The sequence below is a fragment of the Saccopteryx bilineata genome, chromosome 8 (assembly GCF_036850765.1).
Source record: "Saccopteryx bilineata isolate mSacBil1 chromosome 8, mSacBil1_pri_phased_curated, whole genome shotgun sequence".
NCBI classification, from domain to species: Eukaryota; Metazoa; Chordata; class Mammalia; order Chiroptera; family Emballonuridae; genus Saccopteryx; species Saccopteryx bilineata.
The window spans coordinates 41849125-41871917 of NC_089497.1; the positions used below are offsets into that span (position 1 = coordinate 41849125).

Below are 22793 nucleotides of genomic sequence, written 5' to 3' on the forward strand. Positions count from 1 at the left end.
TCCCCCAGTAAGGGGGAAAAAGGCTCTCAGCAAAGCACATGGTTGTCTTGTGATGTTAAACAGATTTCAGCTATTGTAAAATCCTGAGTTATGCTGTGCTCTACTAATTGAAAAAAGTTAAAGATAGGCATTTCTGATATTCCACCATTCCCAATAAAACCCTTTTGATTCAGTAACAGTGTTTAACTGAAATAGAACATAGATTATGCCAGGGGTCCCCAAACTTTTTACACAGGGGGCCAGTTCACTGTCCCTCAAACCGTTGGAGGGCCAGACTATAAAAAAAACTATGAACAAATCCCTATGCACACTGCACATATCTTATTTTAAAATAAAAAAACAAAACGGGAACAAATACAATATTTAAAATAAAGAACAAGTAAATTTAAATCAACAAACTGACCAGTATTTCAATGGGAACTATGCTCCTCTCACTGACCACCAATGAAAGAGGTGCCCCTTCCAGAAGTGCGGCGGGGGCGGATAAATGGCCTCAGGGGGCCGCATGCGGCCCGCAGGCCGTAGTTTGGGGACCCCTGGATTATGCCATGCTTTAAAAGTTAATACATTTGCTTATATTTATTATTTATAATGCATAGAGATGAGAAATAAAAAAGTTAAAGATTTTCTGCCCGTTTATTCATGTTTGGGAGAGATACAAACCAAGGAGTCAGAGTTTGACAAATGAATTCTAAAGTTAAAGAATCCTTAGTATGGATATAACTGTAGCATAAAATATTGGGATACACTCTAATAAGATGACCATATAGCTGTAAAAAAGAATAATGTGGAATAGTTTTATTTTTACATTTCTTTTGTATTTCTCTCTAGGACTTGAGACCTATATGCCAGTACTAAACTAATTAGAAGTCAATTCAAGGTTTTATTTAAAATGAATACAACTTTAAGGCTGAGATCTAAATCACACAGACCTGGAAATTCAAATTATGTTGCTGAAACAACCTTTAGTTAGCTACACTGAGCATATTGCTTTTTCTAATTACCAGTGTTGTAAAGTCAACACAGTGCAGAAAACTTTACTATAAATTTCTAGCTCCAGAGAGCTTAAAATATCAACCTTAGCATTTTAACTAGGGAAAGTTTGTACTGCATTTTAGTTAGTGAATTTTAGAAACTATTATTTCCTGAAGTTTTTAGAGCTATGAAAGGATTCAAACAAAAAGTTTTAGAAATAAACTGTCTCCTTTTTAAGAAGTACTGAAAATAAGATGAATTGTAATCTAGATAAGCTATTATAGTTTGACTTCTAATGCAGTTCATGTATTGTGACCCGAGAACTAATGGAAGTCTATGATAGTCAGAATATTCATGCACTTTGTAACTTTCAAGAAAGGGGCCTGGAGTGACATCAGAGAAATGGCACTGTAAGGAGTGATACCGATAAATCTCCCCAAAAATTCAACGAGCTCTTCAACCAGAGACAGAAAAATCTATCCTTGGAGCCTCCAGAAGTTCCACACTAAACGCGAAGGTATGATCAAGTGAAAAATTTACTAAACATATAATCAACCCCGAAGGAAATAAGGAAGAAGAAACACTCTGCCTTCCTCACTAACCCAAATAAGGGCTGCTTTCACTGAGAACTGAGAGTATAGGAACTAAGGCAGGCATAGGGTGTGAATAGAACCAGACTGCGGCACAAACGTCCAAACCAGGCTGTGGCACGGACATCCAAGCTGAGGAAAAACTGTGCTTGTGGCAAGCCAGTCAACACAAGCTAACGGTCGCGCCAAATCCAGACAAAGAAAGGCACTTAGGACAGCCATCTGCCCCGATCTCTTGGTCGGAGGGCGCAAATAGTGGGTGAAAGATTCTTCCTAGAGCCCCAGGAGTGGGTGCCCGTGTTACCAGACAGAGGGGCAGAGTCAGAGGCCTTTCTGTGGGCTGAAACCAGAGTCTCGGGGTCGCCGCTGTGCCCGAAAAGCAGCACCCTGGGAAAGAGTGGGAGTGAAATTTCCTACACTCAAACTTTTCCGTGTGGGCGGGGCACCTCACCGGCAGTGAGAGGCGGCTGGCCGGATATCCTGGTCGGCAAGCACAGATAGTGAGCGAGACATTCCTCCTAGAGCCCCAGGAGTGGGTGCCCGTGTTACAGGACAGAGGGGCAGAGTCAGAGGTCTTTGTGTGGGCCGAAGCCCCGCCTGATTATGCTAGGGGCTCTGACTGATTGAGCCTTACCCAGAGCCCTGTGCTGAGTGGGAATAGAATGGGGATTTGCCAGCTCTTTGAGCCTCTTACTATCCAGGCAGAGGCAGCAGCAACCCCATAGCTGGATTATCAGGCTACTAATTCAGGAAGGAAAGACTAGGAGAAAGGTTCCGGTAACACGGACTCTTTCATTGGTGGAGCCTGCAAATGCTAATGAGCCTCAACTGCCAACAAGACTGAAGCCCAATATATGACATCGCCATAGAGACTTATCAACTGCAAACCTCTACCTAAGCGTGCCACAGGGGCAGAACCCGGGGTACAGAGTCACCAACCAGGAAGAGGGAGAGAAAAGAAAAAGCAAGAAGATAACCTCTCAAAATCAAGAATAATCCACAGACTTTATAACCTATCCCATTTTATTCTATTTGTTCGTTTGTTTCTCTTATCTTCCTGTCTTGATTATTTTCTACCTCTTGCAATTTGGTCATTTAATTCTCTGCTGGTCTTACTCTCTCTTCTCCTTCAACTACACTACCCATAAGTGTTACATCTCCCATTATCTTTTCTTTCTTCTTTCTTTCTCTCTATGAGGATTCCACTACAAAACCCTTAAATCTCTCTCTCTCTCTCTCCTTTTATTCTTTTTGTGTTTCCTCTTTCTTTTTTTTTCTCCCTCTATATTAGTTTCTTCTTTTCTCCTTTACTTTTCCCCTCATTCAATCCTCAATCACAAACAAATTATTTTATCTGGGACTCAAATTTTTCTTTCTGGCACTTTGGAAGTCTTTTACCTCGCTTTTTAAACTCACTAGCAGTACTACAAACCCTGGCTCTCCATTATATCTAGTTATTGTTCTACTAAATACAATAGTAATTTTTTAATTTTTTCTCCTTTTTCCTGTTTCCCTTGTATTCCTCTCATCATATCTCTTAGTCAACCATCACCTAAAAGCAAATCATTTTATTCTTGACCCAAATTTTTTCCTATTTTCATATTGAGGTTCCATATCCCCTTTTTTGCCCCTTAATCACTTCTCCCCAATTCTGGCCCTCCATTATAGGTAGTTTTTGTTCTATTTAGCACAGTATAATTCACAGTTAACCACAATATTTTCTCAAGAAGGAGGGGAGAGGAGAGGAGAAGAAAAAAAGGGGGGGATAATAATTTTTTTATTCTTTTTTATTTTTATTTTTTAACTTTTTACTCTTTATTAATTCTCATTAATACTATCAACAAAACCACCTTCAGATGCCATTAAGTAAAAGGAAATCAAATACCAAAGATACAAAAGACAGAGAGGTAGCACAGATAGATGAGGAAAAAACCTATGGAGAAAAAATTTAATATATTGGAAACCTTGGAGCTAAATGACAGGGAATTTAAAATAGAAATTCTAAAAATACTCAGAGATATACAAGAAAACACAGAAAGGCAATTTAGGGAGCTCAGAAAACAACTCCATGAACACAAAGAATATATTACCAAGGAAATTGAAACTATAAAAACAAATCAAACAGAGATGAAAAACTCAATTCATGAGCTTAAAAACTAGGTATTAGCTTAGCTAATAGAACAGGCAAGATAGAAATTAGGATTAGTGACATAGAAGACAAGCAACTTCAGGCACAACAGAGAGAAGAAGAGAGAGACTCAAAAATTTTTAAAAAATGAGAAAGCCCTACAGGAATTGTCTGACTTCATCAAAAAGAATAACATAAGAATAATAGGTATATCAGAGGGAGAAGAGAGAGAAAATGGAATGGAGAACATATTCAAACAAATAATAGATGAGAACTTCCCAAACCTGCGGAAAGAACTAAAGCCACAAATTCAAGAAGCAAACAGAACTCCGAGTTATCTTAACCCAAACAAACCTACTCCAAGGCACATCATAATGAAATTGGCACAAAGCAGCGACAAAGAAAAAATTCTCAAGGCAACCTGAGAAAAGAAGAATACAACATATAAAGGAAGGCCCATTAGATTATCATCAGATTTCTCAACAGAAACTCTACAAGCTAGAAGAAAGTGGACCCCAATATTTAAAGTCCTGAAAGAGAGGAACTTTCAGCCAAGAATACTATACCCATCAAAGCTATCCTTCAAATTCAAAGGAGAAATAAAAACATTCACAGATACAGAAAAAATGAGGGAATTTATCATCAGAAAACCCTCTCCAGAAATTACTAAAGGGGGTTTTTCAACCAGATAAAAAGAACAAAACAAAACAAACCCACAATTAAAAGCTCCACCAAGAACACAATAAAACCAAATTTAAACTGTGACAACAACAAAAAGAAGGAGGGAGAGGATGGAGATTAACATTAGCAAAGGAAAATGGAGTGCAAAAGTACTCACAAGATAGTGCACTACAATGAACAGGGTAGGAACCCTTTTCATTACTTAATGGTAACCACCACTGAAAAAACCACCACAGAAACACATGATTTAAAAACGATAGCAACAGAGGAAAGATGTATGGAATACAACCAAACAAAAACAAAACATTGAAAAATGAAAGAGAAAAATTAAACAAGACACAAAACTAACAGAAAACAATGTATAAAATGGCAATAGGGAACTCACAAGTGTCAATAATTACACTAAATATAAATGGATTAAACTCACCAATAAAAAGACACAGAGTAGCAGAATGGATTAAAAAAGAAAATCCAACTGTATGCTGCTTACAAGAAACACATCTAAGCAACAAGGATAAAAACACATTCAAAGTGAAAGGCTGGACAACAATACTCCAAGCAAATAACATCCAAAAAAAAGCATGCGTAGCAATACTCATATCTGATAATGCTGACTCAAAGACAGCAAAAGAACTCAAAGACAAAAATGGTCATTTCATAATGATTAAATTAAGGGGAACTGAATCAAGAAGACATAACAATTCTTAATATATATGCACCAAACCAAGGAGCACCAAAATATATAAGACAGCTACTTATTGACCTTAAAACAAAAACTGACAAAAATACAATCCTATTTGGAGACCTCAATACAATGCTGACGGCTCTAGATCGGTCATCCAAACAGAGAATCAATAAAGATATATTGCCTTTAAACAAATAACTAGAGCATCTACAGGACATTTCATTCCAAAGTGACAGAGTATACATTTTTCTCCAGTGTACATGGAACATTATCAAGAATTGACCATATGTTGGGCCACAAAAAAAAATCAGCAAATTCAGATAAATCAAAGTTGTACCAAGCATATTTTGTGATCATAAAGCCTGAAACTAGAATTCAACTGCAAAAGAGAAGAAAAAAACCCCACAAAAATGTGGAAATTAAACAACATACTTTTAAAAAATTAGTGGGTCAAAGAAGAAATAAGTGCAGAGATCAAAATTTATATACAGACAAATGAAAATCACAATACGACATATCAGAATCTCTGGGATGCAGCAAAAGCTGTAATAAGAGGGAAGTTCATATCACTTCAGGCCTATATGAACAAACAAGAGAGAGCCCAAGTGAACCACTTAACTTCACACCTTAAGGAACTGGAAAAAGAAGAACAAAGGCAACCCAAAACCAGCCAAAGAAAGGAGATAATAAAAATCAGAGCAGAAATAAATGAAAAAGAGAACAGAAAAACTATAGAAAAAATTAATAGAACAAGGAGCTGGTTCTTTGAAAAGATCAACAAAATTGACAAACCCTTGGCAAGACTTACCAAGGGAAAAAAAAACAAAACTCATATAAACAAAATCCAAAATGAAAGAGGAGAAAGCACCATGGACATCATAGATATACAAAGAGTTATTGTAGAATATTATGAAAAACTTTATGCCACTCAATTCAACAATCTAGAAGAAATGGATAAATTGCTATAACAATACAACCTTCCTAGACTGAGTCAAGAAGAAGCAGAAAGCCTAAACAGATCAATTAGTAGAAAAGAAATAGAAAAAACTATTAAAAACCTTCCCAAAAATAAAAGTCCAGGCCCAGACGGTTATACTAGCGAATTCTATCAAACACTCAAAGAAGACTTGGTTCCTATTCTACTCAAAGTCTTCCAAAAAATTGAAGAAGAAGCAATATTTCCAAACACATTTTATGAGGCCAACATAACCCTCATACCGAAACCTGGCCAGGATGACACAAAAAAAGAAAACTACAGACCAATATCTCTAATAAATACTGATGCTAAAATACTAAACAAAATACTAGCAAATTGAATACAACAACATATTAAAAAAATAATACATCATGATCAAGTGAGATTCATCCCAGAATCTCAAGGATGGTTCAATGTACGTAAAACGGTTAACGTAATACACCATATCTACAAAACAAAGAACAAAAACCACATAATCTAATCAATAGATGCAGAAAAGGCATTCAATAAAATACAACACAATTTTATGTTTAAGACTCTCAACAAAATGGGTATAGAAGGAAAATATCTCAACATGATAAAGGCCATATATGATAAACCATCAGCTAGCATCATATTAAATGGCACAAAACTGAAGGCTTTCCCCCTTAAATCAGGAACAAGACAGGGTTGTCCACTCTCTCAACTCTTATTTAATGTGGTGCTAGAGGTTCTAGCCAGAGCAATCAGACAAGACAAAGAAATAAAAGGCATCCATATTGGAAAAGAAGAAGTAAAGGTATCACTTTTTGCAGATGATATAATCCTATACATCGAAAACCCCAAAGATTCTACAGAAAGACTACTAGAAACAATAATCAATACAGTAAGGTCGCAGGATACAAAATTAACATACAAAAGTCCATAGCCTTTCTATATGCCAACAATGAAACATTTGAGAACGAACTCAAAAAAAATAATCCCCTTCACGATTGCAACAAAAATAAATAAAATACCTAGGAATAAACATAACTAAGAATGTAAAGGACTTATATACTGAAAACTACAAACCATTGTTAAGGGAAATCAAAAAAGATACAATGAGATGGAAGAATATTCGTTGCTCTTGGATAGGAAGAATAAATATAATCAAGATGGCCATATTACCCAAAGAAATATACAAATTTAATGTAATTCCCATCAAAATTCCAATGACATTTTTTAAAGAAATGGGACAAAAAACCATCAGATTTACATGGAACTATAAAAAAACCCGAATAGCCAAAGCAATCCTAAAGAAAAAGAACGAAGCTGGGGGCATTACAATACCTGACTTCAAACTATATTATAGAGCCACGACAATCAAAACAGCATGGTATTGCCTGACCTGTGGTGGCGCAGTGGAAAAAGCATCGACCTGGAAATGCTGAGGTCGCCGGTTCGATACCCTGGGTTTGCCTGGTCAAGGCACATATGGGAGTTGATGCTTCCAGCTCCTCCCCCATCTCTCTCTCCTCTCTCTCTGTCTCTCTCTCTCTCTCTCCCCCTCTCTCTCCTCTCTAAAATGAATAAATAAAATAAAAAAAAATTTAAAAAAAACCCAGCATGGTATTGGCAGAAAAAATAGACATTCAGACCCAGGAAAAAATACAAATGGCCAACAGATATATGAAAAGATGCTCATCTTCATTAGTTATTAGAGAAATGCAAATCAAAACTGCAATGAGATACCACCTCACACCTGTTAGATTAGCTATTATTAACAAGATAGGTAATAGCAAATGTTGGAGAGGCTGTGGAGAAAAATGAAACCTCATTCACTGTTGGTGGGAATGTAAAGTAGTACAACCATTATGGAAGAAAGTGTATGTTGGTTCCTCAAAAAACTGAAAATAGAACTACCTTATGACTCAGCAATCCCTCTACTGGGTATATACCCCCAAAACTCAGAAACATTGATACGTAAAGACACACGCAGCCCCATGTTCATTGCAGCATTGTTTACAGAGGCCAAGACATGGAAACAACCAAAAAGACTTTCAATAGAAGACTGGATAAAGAAGATGTGGTACATATATACTATGGAATACTACTCAGCCATAAGAAATGATGACATCGGATCATTTACAACAAAATGGTGGGATCTTGATAACATTATACGGAGTGAAATAAGTAAATCAGAAAAAAACCAAGAACTGTATTAGTCCATACGTATGTGGGACATAAAAACAAGACTAAGAGACATTGATAAGAGTGTGGTGGTTATGGGGGGGAGGGAGAAGGGAGAGGAAAAGGGGGGGAGGAGGGGCACAAAAAAAACTAGATAGAAGGTGACGGAGGACAATCTGACTTTGGGTGATGGGTATGCAACATAATTGATTGACAAGATAACCTGGACATGTTTTCTTTGAACATATGTACCCTGATTTATTGATGTCACCTTAGTAAAATTAATTTAAAAAAATTTTTTTAATTAAAAAAAAGAAAGGGGCCTAATTTATCATTTTTTTCTGCTATATAAGTATAGAGTAGTATAACCATGTAGGAATAATTGAAAGGATCATCAGTTTCTCCCAAATTTTGTTATTTTCTAAACAGAAAATAGAAATTTCGGTTGGGATAAAGGACACGTGATCTTTTTCTCTACAAAAGCTAAGCGAAGACTAATGCCTTAATTCTATGATAAATATTGGAAGCAAAGAAAATGTTTTCTTTTCTGCTAAGATTATTTCCAGTTTCTCACTGGTACTTTTTATTCATATGCAACTGAGTGGAAACCTAGCTCATATATTAGAGGATTCTAAATCATGTTTATTTCAGCACCAGAATTTTTCCAGAAGAAAACATTTAAAACTTTTCCAGAGGAAATGGAGTTAGCAGAAATGATGAAAAAAGTAAAAAGTAAATACAGGTTTTTAAACCAGGAATAGAGGGGATTTTAGGGCAGGAATAAACTTGTGGGGAAAGATTTCAAGTAAGGATAAGAGGCTTTATGACTTGCTGACAAGATGGTGGTCAGGAGGGTTAGGAGTTGTAAAAGAGTGGTATTGGAGCAGAGGGAGGAGTAGAACCAGATTACAAGAAGCCAAGAAGAAGCAAGTGTCAAATGCAGACCTGCTCTTTCTGAAATTTTAAGCTAGAAAGTACTGGTGAATGAGACACTGGCTTTTCCCTTTCATGTCAAACCTGAAAGAGATGTGACAAATCTGGAACCATGAAGACTGACAGTGCATTTGAGAATAGAGCACAGCAAGCATATTTGCAGATAGAAAGTTATAAGAGTGAAAGAAGCTATCTGGTAAAGCAGTACCCCAGGTACTGGAAGAAGATGAGACAAAAACAAAGTGAATGTTTGTTTTTGAAAAGACTGATACTGGCTCTCTGAGAGAGGAGCACAAAGGAAGAGAGTGGCTATAGGCACAACAGATATTTTGAGAGTGGTTTTTGTTTTTGTTTTCTCATTGATTTGAGAGAGAGGGAAAGGAAGAGGGAGTAGGAAGGAAGGAGACAGAAAAAGAAACATCAACTTGTTCCACTCAGTTGTTCCATTTTTAGTTGTGCAGTCATTGGTTGCTTCTCTCTTACTGGAAACAAACCCACAATCTCTGTGCGTTGGGTGGACACTTTATCCATTGAGCCACCCAGACAGGGCAAACCAACAGACATTTTAAAGCAATTCAGGTTGACAAACATTTTCTGAGTGTATACCTAATTAGCATCAGGTAGCTATGCAGAGCTTTGGGAACAGTGGGAGGAATGAGGCAAAGTCTCTGCCCTTAGAAATCTCTTCATCTGGGATTAAGATGTCCACACTGGATGATGGATAAATCTAAAGGCAAGAAACCATGTGCTGAGTAAGAGGAACAACAGGAACAGTTTGGGTGATAAAGACTCAAGACAGTGTTCTTAACCCTGGCTCCCATTAAAAACATCTGCAAAGATTTGTCAAAGTCCAGATGCCCAGATTCTATAGCCTGCAAAGTCTAATTAAGTAGGCTTGAGCTGGCACCACAGTATAATATTTTAGGTTTTACAGGCAACTCTGTCTGTTAACCTGCTTTAAATTACTGATTTAAAGCAACTCCTGGAAAAGGAGCCAATAAAAGATAAGGTAGAATAATTTTCTGGAGAATAAAAATAATTAGATTTCATTATTTCATATCTACCAATATTTACTACTTGGATTTTTTTTTAAATTATCAATAGTCAAAATGCATCATATAATGAAATATTCATATATTACCTAATAGGTAAACCTTTGGGGAAAAATAGTATTTAATGATAAATTAACAAAATGGCAAAGACTAAGAAAAATCACTTAATTTAAAGCTACATATGTACACACCTTGTTTGGAAAACATACCTTTAGCAAATCACTGAATGTTCTCAAATGATACTTTCTGAAAACACTCAGGCTTTCCCCTATGTTGATAAGGGAATAAATCAGATGCTGCTTTCTCATTCTAGCTATCCTTTATCTTTTCTTTGCTGCCAACTTTCTAATATTCAGTGGTCTATGCCCACAGCCTCAAGTTCCTCCCCACCCAATCTCTCCTTGATATCAGCAATCTTGTGGCTCCCACACCTTTCCATTCAAACCACAGTTGTGAAGGGGTACAATCAAACTTCTGGTCTTTCTTCATGGCTTGTGCACCTGAATTCCTTGGCATATTCTTATGCTATTAACCATTTCCTCCCCTAAAACCCGTTCCTTCACGACTACCATTATCCTATCCTTTTCATTTTTGTCTCTTCTCTGCAAGCCTGCCTGGTCCCTCAGGCACCTTAGTATAGTGTCCCCTGAAGTCTTACTTGTTTTCACTCTCTTTATGCCTTCTTTCATCATTCTTTCCACCCTCAGAACTACACAGTTGATTTCTCCTTGTTTTACCACTTCAGTCACAAATGAACTCCCTCTGCACTTCCAACAAGCTGTTTGGTCATGAATGTTCATCTTCCCAACTCTTCTTGCTGTTTTCTGTTCATGTTCAACTTAAACATCATTTCCACAGGAATGTCTTCCTTAGCCCTCAGAATAGATTAGTTATACAATTATATATTTCTATGTCATCCTCTATTTCTCCCTATACATTATGTATTATTTAATTATTTTCAATGATTTATTTTTTTATTTTAAATATTTTTGATTATTTTAATGGGTGACACTAATAAATCAGGGTACATATGTTCAAAGAAAACATCTCCAGGTTATCTTGTCATTCAATTATGTTGCATACCCGTCACCCAAAGTCAAATTGTCCTCCGTAACCTTCTATCTGGTTTTCTTTGTGCCCATCCCCTCCATCTTCTCCCTCCCTCTCCACCCTCTCTTACCCCCCCATAACCACCACACTCTTATCAATGTCTCTTAGTCTTGTTTTTATGTCCCACCTAAGTATGGAATCATGCAGTTCTTAGTTTTTTTCTGATTTACTTATTTCACTTCGTATAATGTTATCAAGATCCATTCATGCTGTTGTAAATGATCCGATGTCATCATTTCTTATGGCTGAGTAGTATTCCATAGTATATATGTACCGCATTTTTTTTTTTTTACTTTTATTTATTCACTTTAGAGAGGAGAGAGAGAGAGAGAGAGAGAGAGGAGAGAGAGACAGGGGGGAGGAGCTGGAAGCATCAACTCCCATATGTGCCTTGACCAGGCAAGCCCAGGGTTTCGAACCGGCGACCTCAGCATTTCCAGGTCGACGCTTTATCCACTGCGCCACCACAGGTCAGGCACCGCATTTTCTTTATCCAGTCATCTATTGAAGGGCTTTTTGGTTGTTTCCATGTCTTGGCCACTGTAAACAATGCTGCAATGAACATAGGGCTGCAGGTGTCTTTACATATCAGTGTTTTTGAGTTATGTGGGTATATTCCCAGTAGAGAGAATGCTGTTTATATGCTAGTTCTATTTTCAATTTTTTGAGGATCCACCATACTTTCTTCCATAATGGTTGTACTACTTTGCATTCTCACCAACAGTGGATGAAGGTTCCTTTTTCTCAACAGCCTCTCCAACACTTGCTATTACCTCTCTTGTTGATAATAGCTAATCTAACAGGTGTGAGGTGGTATCTCATTGTAATTTTGATTTGCATTTCTCTAATAGCTAATGAAGATGAGTATCTTTTCATATATCTGTTGGCCATTTGTATTTCTTCCTGGGAGAAGTGTCTGTTCATGTCCCCTTCCCATTTTTTTATTGGATTGTTTGTTTGTTTGTTGTTGAGTTTTATGAGTTCTTTGTATATTTTGGATATCAGGCCCTTATCTGAGCTGTTGTTTGAATATATCATCTTCCATTTAGTTGGCTGTCTGTTTATTTTTTTGTCGGTTTACTTTGCTGTGCAAAAACTTCTTAGTCTGATGTGGTCCCATTCATTTATCTTTGCTTCACTTCCCTTGCCTTTGGAGTCAAATTCATAAAATGCTCTTTAAAACCAAGGTCTATGAGTTTAGTACCTATATTTTCTTTTATGTACTTTATTGTTTCAGATCTTTGATCCATTTTAAATTAATTCTAGTACAAGGGGACAACTGTAGTAGAGTTTCATTCTTTTGCATGTGGCCTTCCAATTTTCTCAGAACCATTTGTTGAAGAAGCTTTCTTTTCTCTATTGTATGTTGTTAGCCCCTTTATCAAAAATTATTTGACCATATATATGTGGTTTTATTTCTGGACTTTTTATTCTGTTTCATTGATCTGAGTGTCTGTTTTTCTGCCAATACCGTGCTGTTTTGATTGTCATGGCTCTATAATATAATTTAAAGTCAGGTATTATAATGCCTCTAGCTTCGTTCTTTTTCCTTAGGATTGCTTTGAATATTCGGGGTTTTTTATAGTTCCATATAAATCTGATGATTTTTTGTTCCATTTCTTTAAAAAATGTCATTGGAATTTTGATAGGAATTGCATTAAATTTGTATATTGCTTTGGGTAATATGGTCATTTTGATTATATTTATTCTTCCTATCCAAGAACAAGGAATATTTTTCCATTTCATTGTATCCTTTTTGATTTCCCTTAACAATGCTTTGTAGTTTTCATTATATAGGTCCATAACATTCTTAGTTATGTTTATTCCTAGGTATTTTATTTTTTTTGTTGCAACCGTGAAAGGGATTTTTTTTTTTAGTTCATTTTCTAATGTTTCATTGTTGGAATATAGAAAGGCTATGGACTTTTTTATGTTAATTTTGTATTCTGTGACTTTACTGTTTGGGTATATTGTTTCTAGTAATCTTTTTGAGGAGTCTTTGGGGGTTTTGATCTATAGGATCATATCATCTGCAAAAAGTGAAACCTTTACTTTTTCTTTACCAATATGAATGCCTTTTATTTCTTTATCTTGTCTGATTGCTCTGGCTAGAACTTTTAGCACCACATTAAATAAGAGTGGAGAGAATGGACAACCCTGTCTTGTTCCTGATTTAAGGGGGAAATTCCTCAGTTTTATGTCATTTAATATGATGTTAGCTGATGGTTTATCATAAATGGCCTTTATCATGTTGAGATATTTTCCTTCTATACCCATTTTGTTGAGAGTCTTAAACATAAAATTGTGTTGTATTTTATCAAATGCCTTTTCTGCATCTATTGATAAGATTATGTGGTTTTTGTTCTTTGTTTTGTTGATATGGTGTATTACGTTAACCATTTTACGTACGTTGAACCATCCTTGAGATTCTGGGATGAATCCCACTTGATCATGATGTATTATTTTTTAATATGTTGTTGTATTCAATTTGCTAGTATTTTGTTTAGTATTTTAGCATCAGTATTTATTAGAGATATTGGTCTGTAGTTTTCTTTTTTTGTGTCATCCTGGCCAGGTTTCGGTATGAGGGTTATGTTGGCCTCATAAAATGTATTTGAAAGTATTGCTTCTTTAATTTTTTGGAAAACTTTGAGTAGAATAGGAACCAAGTCTTCTTTGAGTGTTTGATAGAATTCACTAGTATAGCCATCTGGGCCTGGACTTTTATTTTGGGGGAGGTTTTTAATAATTTTTTTTCTATTTCCTCCCTGCTTATTGTTCTGTTTAGGCTTTCTGCTTCTTCACGACTAAGTCTAGGAAGGTTGTATTGTTATAGGAATTTATCCATTTCTTCTAGATTGTTGAATTTGGTGGCATATAGTTTTTCATACTATTCTACAATAATTCTTCATATAGCTATGATATCTGTGGTGATTTCTCCTCTTTCATTTTGGATTTTGTTTATATGAGTCCTTTCTCTTTTTTCCTTGGTGAGTCTTGCCAAGGGTTTGTCAATTTTGTTGATCTTTCAAAGAACCAGCTCCTTGTTTTATTTTTTTCTATAGTTTTTCTGTTCTCTATTTCATTTATTTCTGCTCTAATTTTTATTATTTCCTTTCTTCGGCTGGTTTTGGGTTGTCTTTGTTCTTCTTTGTCTAGTTCCTTAAGATATGAAGTTAAGTGGTTTACTTAAACTCTCTCTTGTTTGTTCATATAGGCCTGAAGTGATATGAACTTCCCTCTTATTACTGCTTTTGCTGCATCCCAGAGATTCTGATCTATCATATTGTTATTTTCATCTGTTTGTATGTATCTTTCGATCTCTGCGCTTATTTCTTTTTTGACCCACTCATTTTTTTAAAAGTCTGTTGTTTAATTTCCACATTTTTGTGGGGTTTTTTCTTCTCTTTTGCAGTTGAATTCTAGTTTCAGGCTTTATGATCACAAAATATGCTTGGTACAACTTTGATTTATCTGACTTTGCTGATGTTGTTTTTGTGGCCCAACATATGGTCAATTCTTGAGAATGTTCCATGTACACTGGAGAAAAATGTATACTCTGTCACTTTGGAATGAAATGTTCTGTAGATATCTATCATATCCAGGTGCTCTAGTTATTTGTTTAAAGCCAATATATCTTTATTGATTCTCTGTTTGGATGACCGATCTAGAGCCGTCAGCGTTGTATTGAGGTCTCCAAATAGGATTGTATTTTTGTCAGTTTTAGTTTTAAGGTCAATAAGTAGCTGTCTTATATATTTTGGTGCTCCTTGGTTTGGTGCATATATATTAAGAATTGTTATGTCTTCTTGATTCAGTTCCCCTTAATTTAATCATTATGAAATGACCATTTTTGTCTTTGAGTACTTTTGCTGTCTTTCAGTCCTGGGATCATTTTTTCTGTGTCTAGTTGAAGAACCTGTTGAAATTTGGGGGAGAGGTATTGGGAGCGCTCTTCATGGTGCCATTTCTCTGACATCAATCCCCAATTCGCAATGATAATTTAATATACACCTTTTCCTACCAGATTCTAAGCTCCATGAGAGCAGGCTCTATGTCTGTCTTGTCCAAGTATACCGAGCACGAAGCACAGTGTCTGATATATGACAGACACTCCCTTACTTATTGACTAATAGAACTGACCCCCATTTAACATTGACTTGTTTTTCCTAAATACAAAATTCAAGCCTATACCTGTTATACCTGGGGAAATGTATTCTATATTACATATTTAGTGATCTTAGTCTGACTAGTCATAAAATAGAGCTAAGTAGGAATGTACTGACAAAGTAAGCTTATAAAAGAATTTCTATAAAGTGTTAAATCCAGTTTATTATATTACTCTTATAACTATGATTCAATATCACTAGTATAGTGACCAGAGCTATCTATTCTGTAACAAATCAAAAAGTATATAATCAATCCTGTACTTTAACCTCTGGCCAAGTTCTCCTTACAATTAAAAGCCTGTTCCCTTCTGGCTGCCACACATCATAAGGCATCCCACATTCAATGACTGATTGAGATGAAGGTAGAAAGGCCTAACAATGTTGATTCAATGAAGGGCCTCTCTAATATCATTTTAACTCCACAGCTCCCCATGGGGATCAAATGAAGATGTCTAGGGTTGAGATTGCTGATGGACTTGTTTGCAAAGAAATGCCCCTTCTCAGCCACCAATGTCTCACAAAAGAATCAAGAGACTTTCTAAAATGGAAAGCCATGGGTAAGAGTTCTTGAATCTTGTTGCAAAATAAATATTTAACTAAGTGCCACTTCCACAAAAGGAAACACTGCTGCAACGTTAGTCTCTAAACATATTGCTTTAGTATATTATTCTTGCCCTTCCTTCCAGGTGTTCCTTCCAACAGTCCTCCCTAATAAACATTCTCTACTCAAAACTCTATCTCAGTTTCTGATTCCTGAAGGGCTTGCAACAGCATGAACAACTCAAAGGAACAGATAGTTTTAAAAAAAACAGTTTGCTCCTAAAACCTTCCAGTCCTGTTTCTGATACTTTTCTATACTGCTTTACTTAAACACAAATAAGATTTTGTTCTTAAGATGGTTTCTAGGTTTATTGGACAGACAGGGCAGATAAAGTCTAGCTAAGGAAACTTCAAAATTGATTACTTAGTGTTCATGCATGAAAAATGTTGTTTCTTCCTAGAAATAATGAACTGATTGTGATGTTTATGTGAGTTGTGTTATAACATCCAAAGCTATTTATTTCATAACCACAGATCTTCTCCTTAATCTTGGTCAGAAGTTATCAAATATGTTACTGATAACAAGGAGGAATGTGTATCATCAGTGGTTATTGAAATTCTGTCACTGTGCAGACTGATTTTTCAGATACAACATAAAACCAAATGACAACTAAGTTTATTTTGTTAACTAGCACCACTAACTGAAATATTCATGACCTTATTGGGAGGCAGTTTATCTACTGTGAAACTGTTTCATCTCCTTATTTCTATTCTCAACCTATTAGCATCCCTATATCTAACTTCTCCTCTTATTACTCAATTTCAAAAAAGGTTCCCTCTTCTTATTTAAGGTTAAAATCTCTCTTCCCTTCTTTTTTCACATCTTACTCTCTATTATTGAGAGGAAGACATAATTATTGCTCCTAGGATCCAAATACAAAAATATCTGGTGCTTATTCTACTATTTTTATCTCTATGAGGACCCTCTTTGTGGGATCCTCCACTCTATGAATGATTCACACATCCCAGGTTGTGCTGTATTTCCAGGTACTTATAAGAATTCTCTTGCTAGTTTTCCTCTTTCCCTGTACTGAATTTAATATCTTCCTCTGCAAAAAAATGCCCCTTCTCAGCCACCAAAGTCTCACAGCAGAATCAAGAGACTTTCTAAAATGGAAACCCAAGGGTAAGAGCTCTTGAATCTTGTTGCAAAATAAATCTTTTACTAAGTGCCACTTCCACAAAAGGAAACGCTGCTGCATCGTTAGTCTCTAAACATACTGCTTTAGTATATTATTCTCTTATTCACAAAACTGCTGATGGCTTCTCAATGCCTACTGCACAGTATTCAAGTTCCTTTGTTTAGCTATCTAGAATTCCCAAAATTCAGCCTTATTTCTTCTGATCATATAACACACAATCTCCATTCCTTCAGGTGAGAGTTCTTCCTCTACCCAAACCACCTTGATTTTGTTCTTCTGCACATTTGCTCTTCCCTGTTTGTACCTCTTCCATTCCCCATCAATTCAAACCTATCATTCAAGGCCCTCCTCACGACCCATCTCCTCCATAAAGCCTTTGACAACTCCACCCCACTGTAATTTCTCCCATCTTTGGATTTTTACTAGATTCATAGACAAGTTCAGGGCTGACTGATTTAAAATGTTCTTATATATTGTCATTTTAAGTTGAATTCCCTATTTTAGTTTGCTAACAACTTTTAAGCATGGTTCACAGACACACATCCTCTATATATACCCATTGTTCTTAACATTGACTTTTGATTAACTTATTAATGCTTAAGCACAGATGTTTAGAGAAAACACACCTAAAATTACTATAATATGTATATTTGCAACTATCATAAACTAGAAAGGAATTGAGGACTGAAATTAATAAGGGCAAACCCCTTCTTTTTACAATTGCTTTTTCTTTTTTTTCTTTTTTTTCTTTTTTTTTTTTTTCTTTTTTTGTATTTTTCTGAAGCTGGAAACGGGGAGAGACGAGAGACAGTCAGACAGACTCCCGCATGTGCCCGACCGGGATCCACCCGGCATGCCCACCAGGGGCGACACTCTGCCCACCAGGGCCGATGCTCTGCCCCTTCGGGGCGTCACTCTGTTGCGACCAGAGCCACTCTAGTGCCTGGGGCAGAGGCCAAGGAGCCATCCCCAGCGCCCGGGCCATCTTTGCTCCAATGGAGCCTAGGCTGCGGGAGGGGAAGAGAGAGACAGAGAAGAAGGAGAGGGGGGAGGGGTGGAGAAGCAGATGGGCGCTTCTCCTGTGTGCCCTGGCCGGGAATCGAACCCGGGACTTCTGCACGCCAGGCCGACGCTCTACCACTGCGCCAACCGGCCAGGGTACAATTGCTTTTTTTTTTAATGCCATAAGCTTTCACAATTGCTTTTACTCTGTGGTTCTTCTGCAAATTTACTGAAGCTACCAAATAGCCCTGCCTTGATTTTATCTCCTCTTCCTGTTACTGCCTGCCATATGGAACATGATAAATGGTCAAAATTAGCCCAAAGGACAAAAAAAAAGTTAAGAATTCCTTTTCAGTAACTAATCCATAATCTTAGCATTAGTGACATTTATCAAAGGTAGAATCATATTGATTGAAATAGCAAAATATAATTTTAACACACACATAAACAAAAACCTGGAAGATAATTGGTTAAAATAAGGAAGAAGAAGTGGTGTGGGTTAAAGAGACTTCAAAGAATGGAGACCAGACACAGAGGTGAGAGCTGGCTCTGCAGTCGACTACTTAACATGTTTTCATCTTTCCCTTCAGGATTTTCAGAATAAATTTTATCTACCAACTACCTTACTGCTTTAATTTATAAACAAATGAGTAAAGATAGAGTAAATACATTTCTTTAAGTGCTATGTTTTACACTGAAGCCATTAGCTCCCTTGCTTATTTGTGTTTCTCTTATATATTAAAATGAGTTATTTATGTTTGGCAATATTAATAACAAAGCAGGACTAGTAATAAAGACAAATTCATGCTCCAGGTGACTTGCTTCTCATTGTTCTAAATTATTTCATGGTGAATTTTTCATACCAAATCACTGCATGTAATTTGCTTTCCTGTATCTTGATTCCAAACATTTTGATAACTTTATACTAATATAATCAGAATTCAGAGCTTTGATATACATAGTGTACCTTATCTGTGTTTAGAAATAGTTTTAAATTTCAAACCTGAAATTATTAAAATTCAAAGTTATTCATTATGTTTTAATCTATGGGAGGAATAAAATATTTATTTAATATATAGGTGGCATACACTAAGTGTCAGGTATACAGCATAGTGATTTGACACTTGCACGTCTTACAGTGCATTCACACACTAAGTATAGTGACAATCTGTCACCATGCAAAGTTATCACACTATTATTGACTATGTTTTCATCTTGATGGTTTTTCCTTTATCCAAGTGCAACTTGACATAAATGGCTTCCATACCGAGTTGAATCTTGCACACGTTTCTGTCTGAGCTTTCCTCAACAAGATCTCAACTAATGAAAGATCCAGATCACTGGATAATTTTTTTATATTATTTAGAAAATTAACTTTAACACAGTGACATTGGTCAATAAGAGTACATAGATTTCAGGTAAACATTTCTATAGCATTTGAACTGTTGATTTTGTTGTATATCCATCACCCAAAGTCAAATCATTTTCTATCACTTTATATTTGTCCCTCTTTATACCCTTCCCCACCCTGTCCCCATCCCCCTTACCCACATCCCTCTTCCGCTGGTATTCATTTCACTTGTATCTATGACTGGATCACCTTTTATGAGTAAATATTCCACTGTTTATAACCGATACTAGCTTAACATTTTTTTTTTAGTGCTGCAACAGTGGTTCTCTTTAGTGAAAAGTATAATGCCTAAATATTGAAGAACAATGCCTATAAAGTGTTTAGTTATGCTTAAAGATGTGCCCTGGTGTGATTCTGCCATATACTAGTAGTATTGGACAAATGATTTCACCTCTCTAAGCCGAAGTTTCTTTTTTTTTTTTTTTTGTATTTTTCTGAAGCTGGAAACGGGGAGAGACAGTCAGACAGACTCCCGCATGCGCCCGACCGGGATCCACCCGGCATGCCCACCAGGAGCGATGCTCTGCCCACCAGGGGGTGATGCTGTGCCCCTCCGGGTTGTCACTCTGCCACGACCAGAGCCACTCTAGCGCCTGGGGCAGAGGCCAAGGAGCCATCCCCAGCACCCGGGCCATCTTTGCTCCAATGGAGCCTCGGCTGCGGGAGGGGAAGAGAGAGACAGAGAGGAAGGAGGGGGGGTGGAGAAGCAAATGGGCGCTTCTCCTATGTGCCCTGGCCGGGAATCGAACCTGGGTTCCCCGCACACCAGGCCGACACTCTACCGCTGAGCCAAACCGGCCAGGGCTAAGCCGAAGTTTCTACCTTTGTAAAATGGAGAAATGTTTTTGTGCTTATTTCACTGGGCTGCTATGCAGATCAAAGGAGCAAAAGTATGTAAAAATTCTTCACAGAAAGGTGCAGTAGTATAACATGGTCATTTTGTGTGTGCTCACCAGTAAGATTATCAGGTGGAAAACACACTCTTTGTTGGAAGACAGGCAATATTTTTAAGTCATTCATATAAGAAAAAAATATACCTTTTCTTCTTTCAATTATCAAATTATAAATTTTAAAACAAACTACACTTTTTCTTTGCCAGTGCTCCCATTTACTAAAAGTGAAACCTGAAAAACCCTCCTTCATCAACTCCTAGAACCCTCTATAGTGAAACCAGGACAGCCCCACAATAGTCCCACATTCTCTACAACACCTAAAGGAATCTAGACATCAAAGACTGTGTCCTCTAACACAGAGAGCATCTTTTTACAGTCTGCACATTTTAAAAGTCAAGACAGACATATATCAGAGATGCACCACCAAAATCTGGGTATATTATACTTTAAAAAACACATAGTCATAGAAAGTGGTAAAAACCAATCAACTTTCTTAATTTAAGCTGTTAACACTATGGATTTATATGAGTTGGGTTATTATTTGAATTTTTTAAAAAGGGAGAATAAGATAAAGAGAACCCAGATGACTTGGGTTGCTACTAGATATTATTAAATTTATTCTCATTCAAAAAGGGGGGAGAAGGGGGAATAAGGAAGCAAGGCAAATCATCCAGATGAGTATTCTGTAGTAGGATACAAAGTAGAATAAGTAGGACAAAGAGGTAAACAGGATAACAAAGTGAAACAAATCTGGGAGTAGCCCCATCTCCCACACCTTTGACCTCATTATCCTGTATTGCTCCATTAAGAAAGGCAAAGAAGGCTAAAGAGACCCGAGACCAGGTTTCTCACCAGTCCTCCTCCCTTCACTCTCTCAATTCAAATTCAGACTTACCAGCCACCAAGATGACAGTCAAGATCAGTGGTAGCTGTAGGTCAGAAGCTCTCCAAGAGCAGGGCATTTCTGTTCTCTTGTTTTCTGTCCTTCACTCAGTCCTCCTCCTCACAGGTAGAAAAAAAGCTGTGGATATGGTGAGCCTGTCTCTTGTTGATTTCTCTGTGCTGAACCCTCTTAGCCCATCAGCAGCGGGACACTCCTTTCTTCCTGGCCCCTTCCTTCAACTCTATGTGTTTCAGACTGATTAGTAACTTGGAACAGAAGAAAGTCTTCTCTGGAACTTGACACAGCAATAGATTTCCTGTATGAAGCACTGAAGCAAAGACGGAGGAAGTGGATTGATTGAGTTACTTCTAGCTCATTGGTCCTCCTCTCACTTCTGCTGTACACAGATAAACTGCACAACAAGGCACTGAACATGCCCAAGATCAACAGATAGATATGTTTCAACTTAGATTAAAAAGCAGAACAGAATATTTATCTATTTTTGGCCTATCCCTTTAAACTTCCCAGTCATGATAACTTTTAGAACCTTTCTCTAGGTGGAAGAGGTGGACAGCCTCAGTAATAAAGTCTATAATAAAATATTTTTCCTTACATATTCTTACATGAAACTCCTGTCCATAATATTTACAACTCTAGAGGCATCATAAGTTTATTACTTTCTCGTTGCTACTGTAACAAAGTACCACAAACCCAGTGACTTAAAACAACACAAATGAACCTTACAGTTCTAGAGGTCAGAAGTTCACAATAGATGTTAGGGGGCTAAAATCAAAGTGTTGGGAGGGCTGTGTTCTTTCTGAGCACATGGAGAGAGTCTGTCCATTGACTTTCCCAGCTTCTAGAAGCCACCAGCATTCCTTCCGTTGAAGCTACATCATTCCCATCCCCTCTTCTGATGTAAGATTCTCTGATTGTAACTCCCCTACTTCCCTCTTATAAAGGCCCCTGTGATTATATTGGACCATCCAGATAATCCAGGATAATCTCCCTATCTCAGAATCCTTTTACTTATTTACACATTTCAAAGTTTAAATCAAAGACTCTCGGTAGGGGATGCATTACTCTGTTAGAGCTCAGCCCGTATTTTCACTCATTTTTACTTTTGAACAGCTAGGCTGATTGTTTGAACCAAATTATAAACACTCATCTTTTGTTGTCACAGAGCTGTAATTGAGATTTACAAAAAACAAAAACATCACCATCAACAAAAAAACCTCTGCCTTAATGGACTTTTTCATGTGAATTTAGATTATTTTGAGGAAGAAAGAAATCTTCTATGTGCTAGGGGTAAGAATTTCATACCCCTAGGCAAAACTCTCCAGGAAGGGGAAGAAAATATTGCAAACAGAAAAACAACTAATCAACATGTATTTTTTTTCTTTTAAGTTAGCAGT

At 36.8% G+C, this 22793-nt stretch overlaps 1 protein-coding gene across 1 annotated transcript in view; it reads right to left on the minus strand.

Moving 5' to 3' along the window:
* LOC136311912 (cell surface glycoprotein CD200 receptor 1-like) overlaps positions 1-21626 on the minus strand; it is a 47447-nt gene extending 25821 nt beyond the window's left edge. Inside the window, 1 exon segment of the mRNA XM_066241239.1 lies at positions 21391-21626. Coding sequence (XP_066097336.1) covers positions 21391-21457 — 67 coding nt within the window. The 5' untranslated portion in view covers positions 21458-21626.
* Between the last annotated feature and the right edge of the window lie 1167 nt (positions 21627-22793).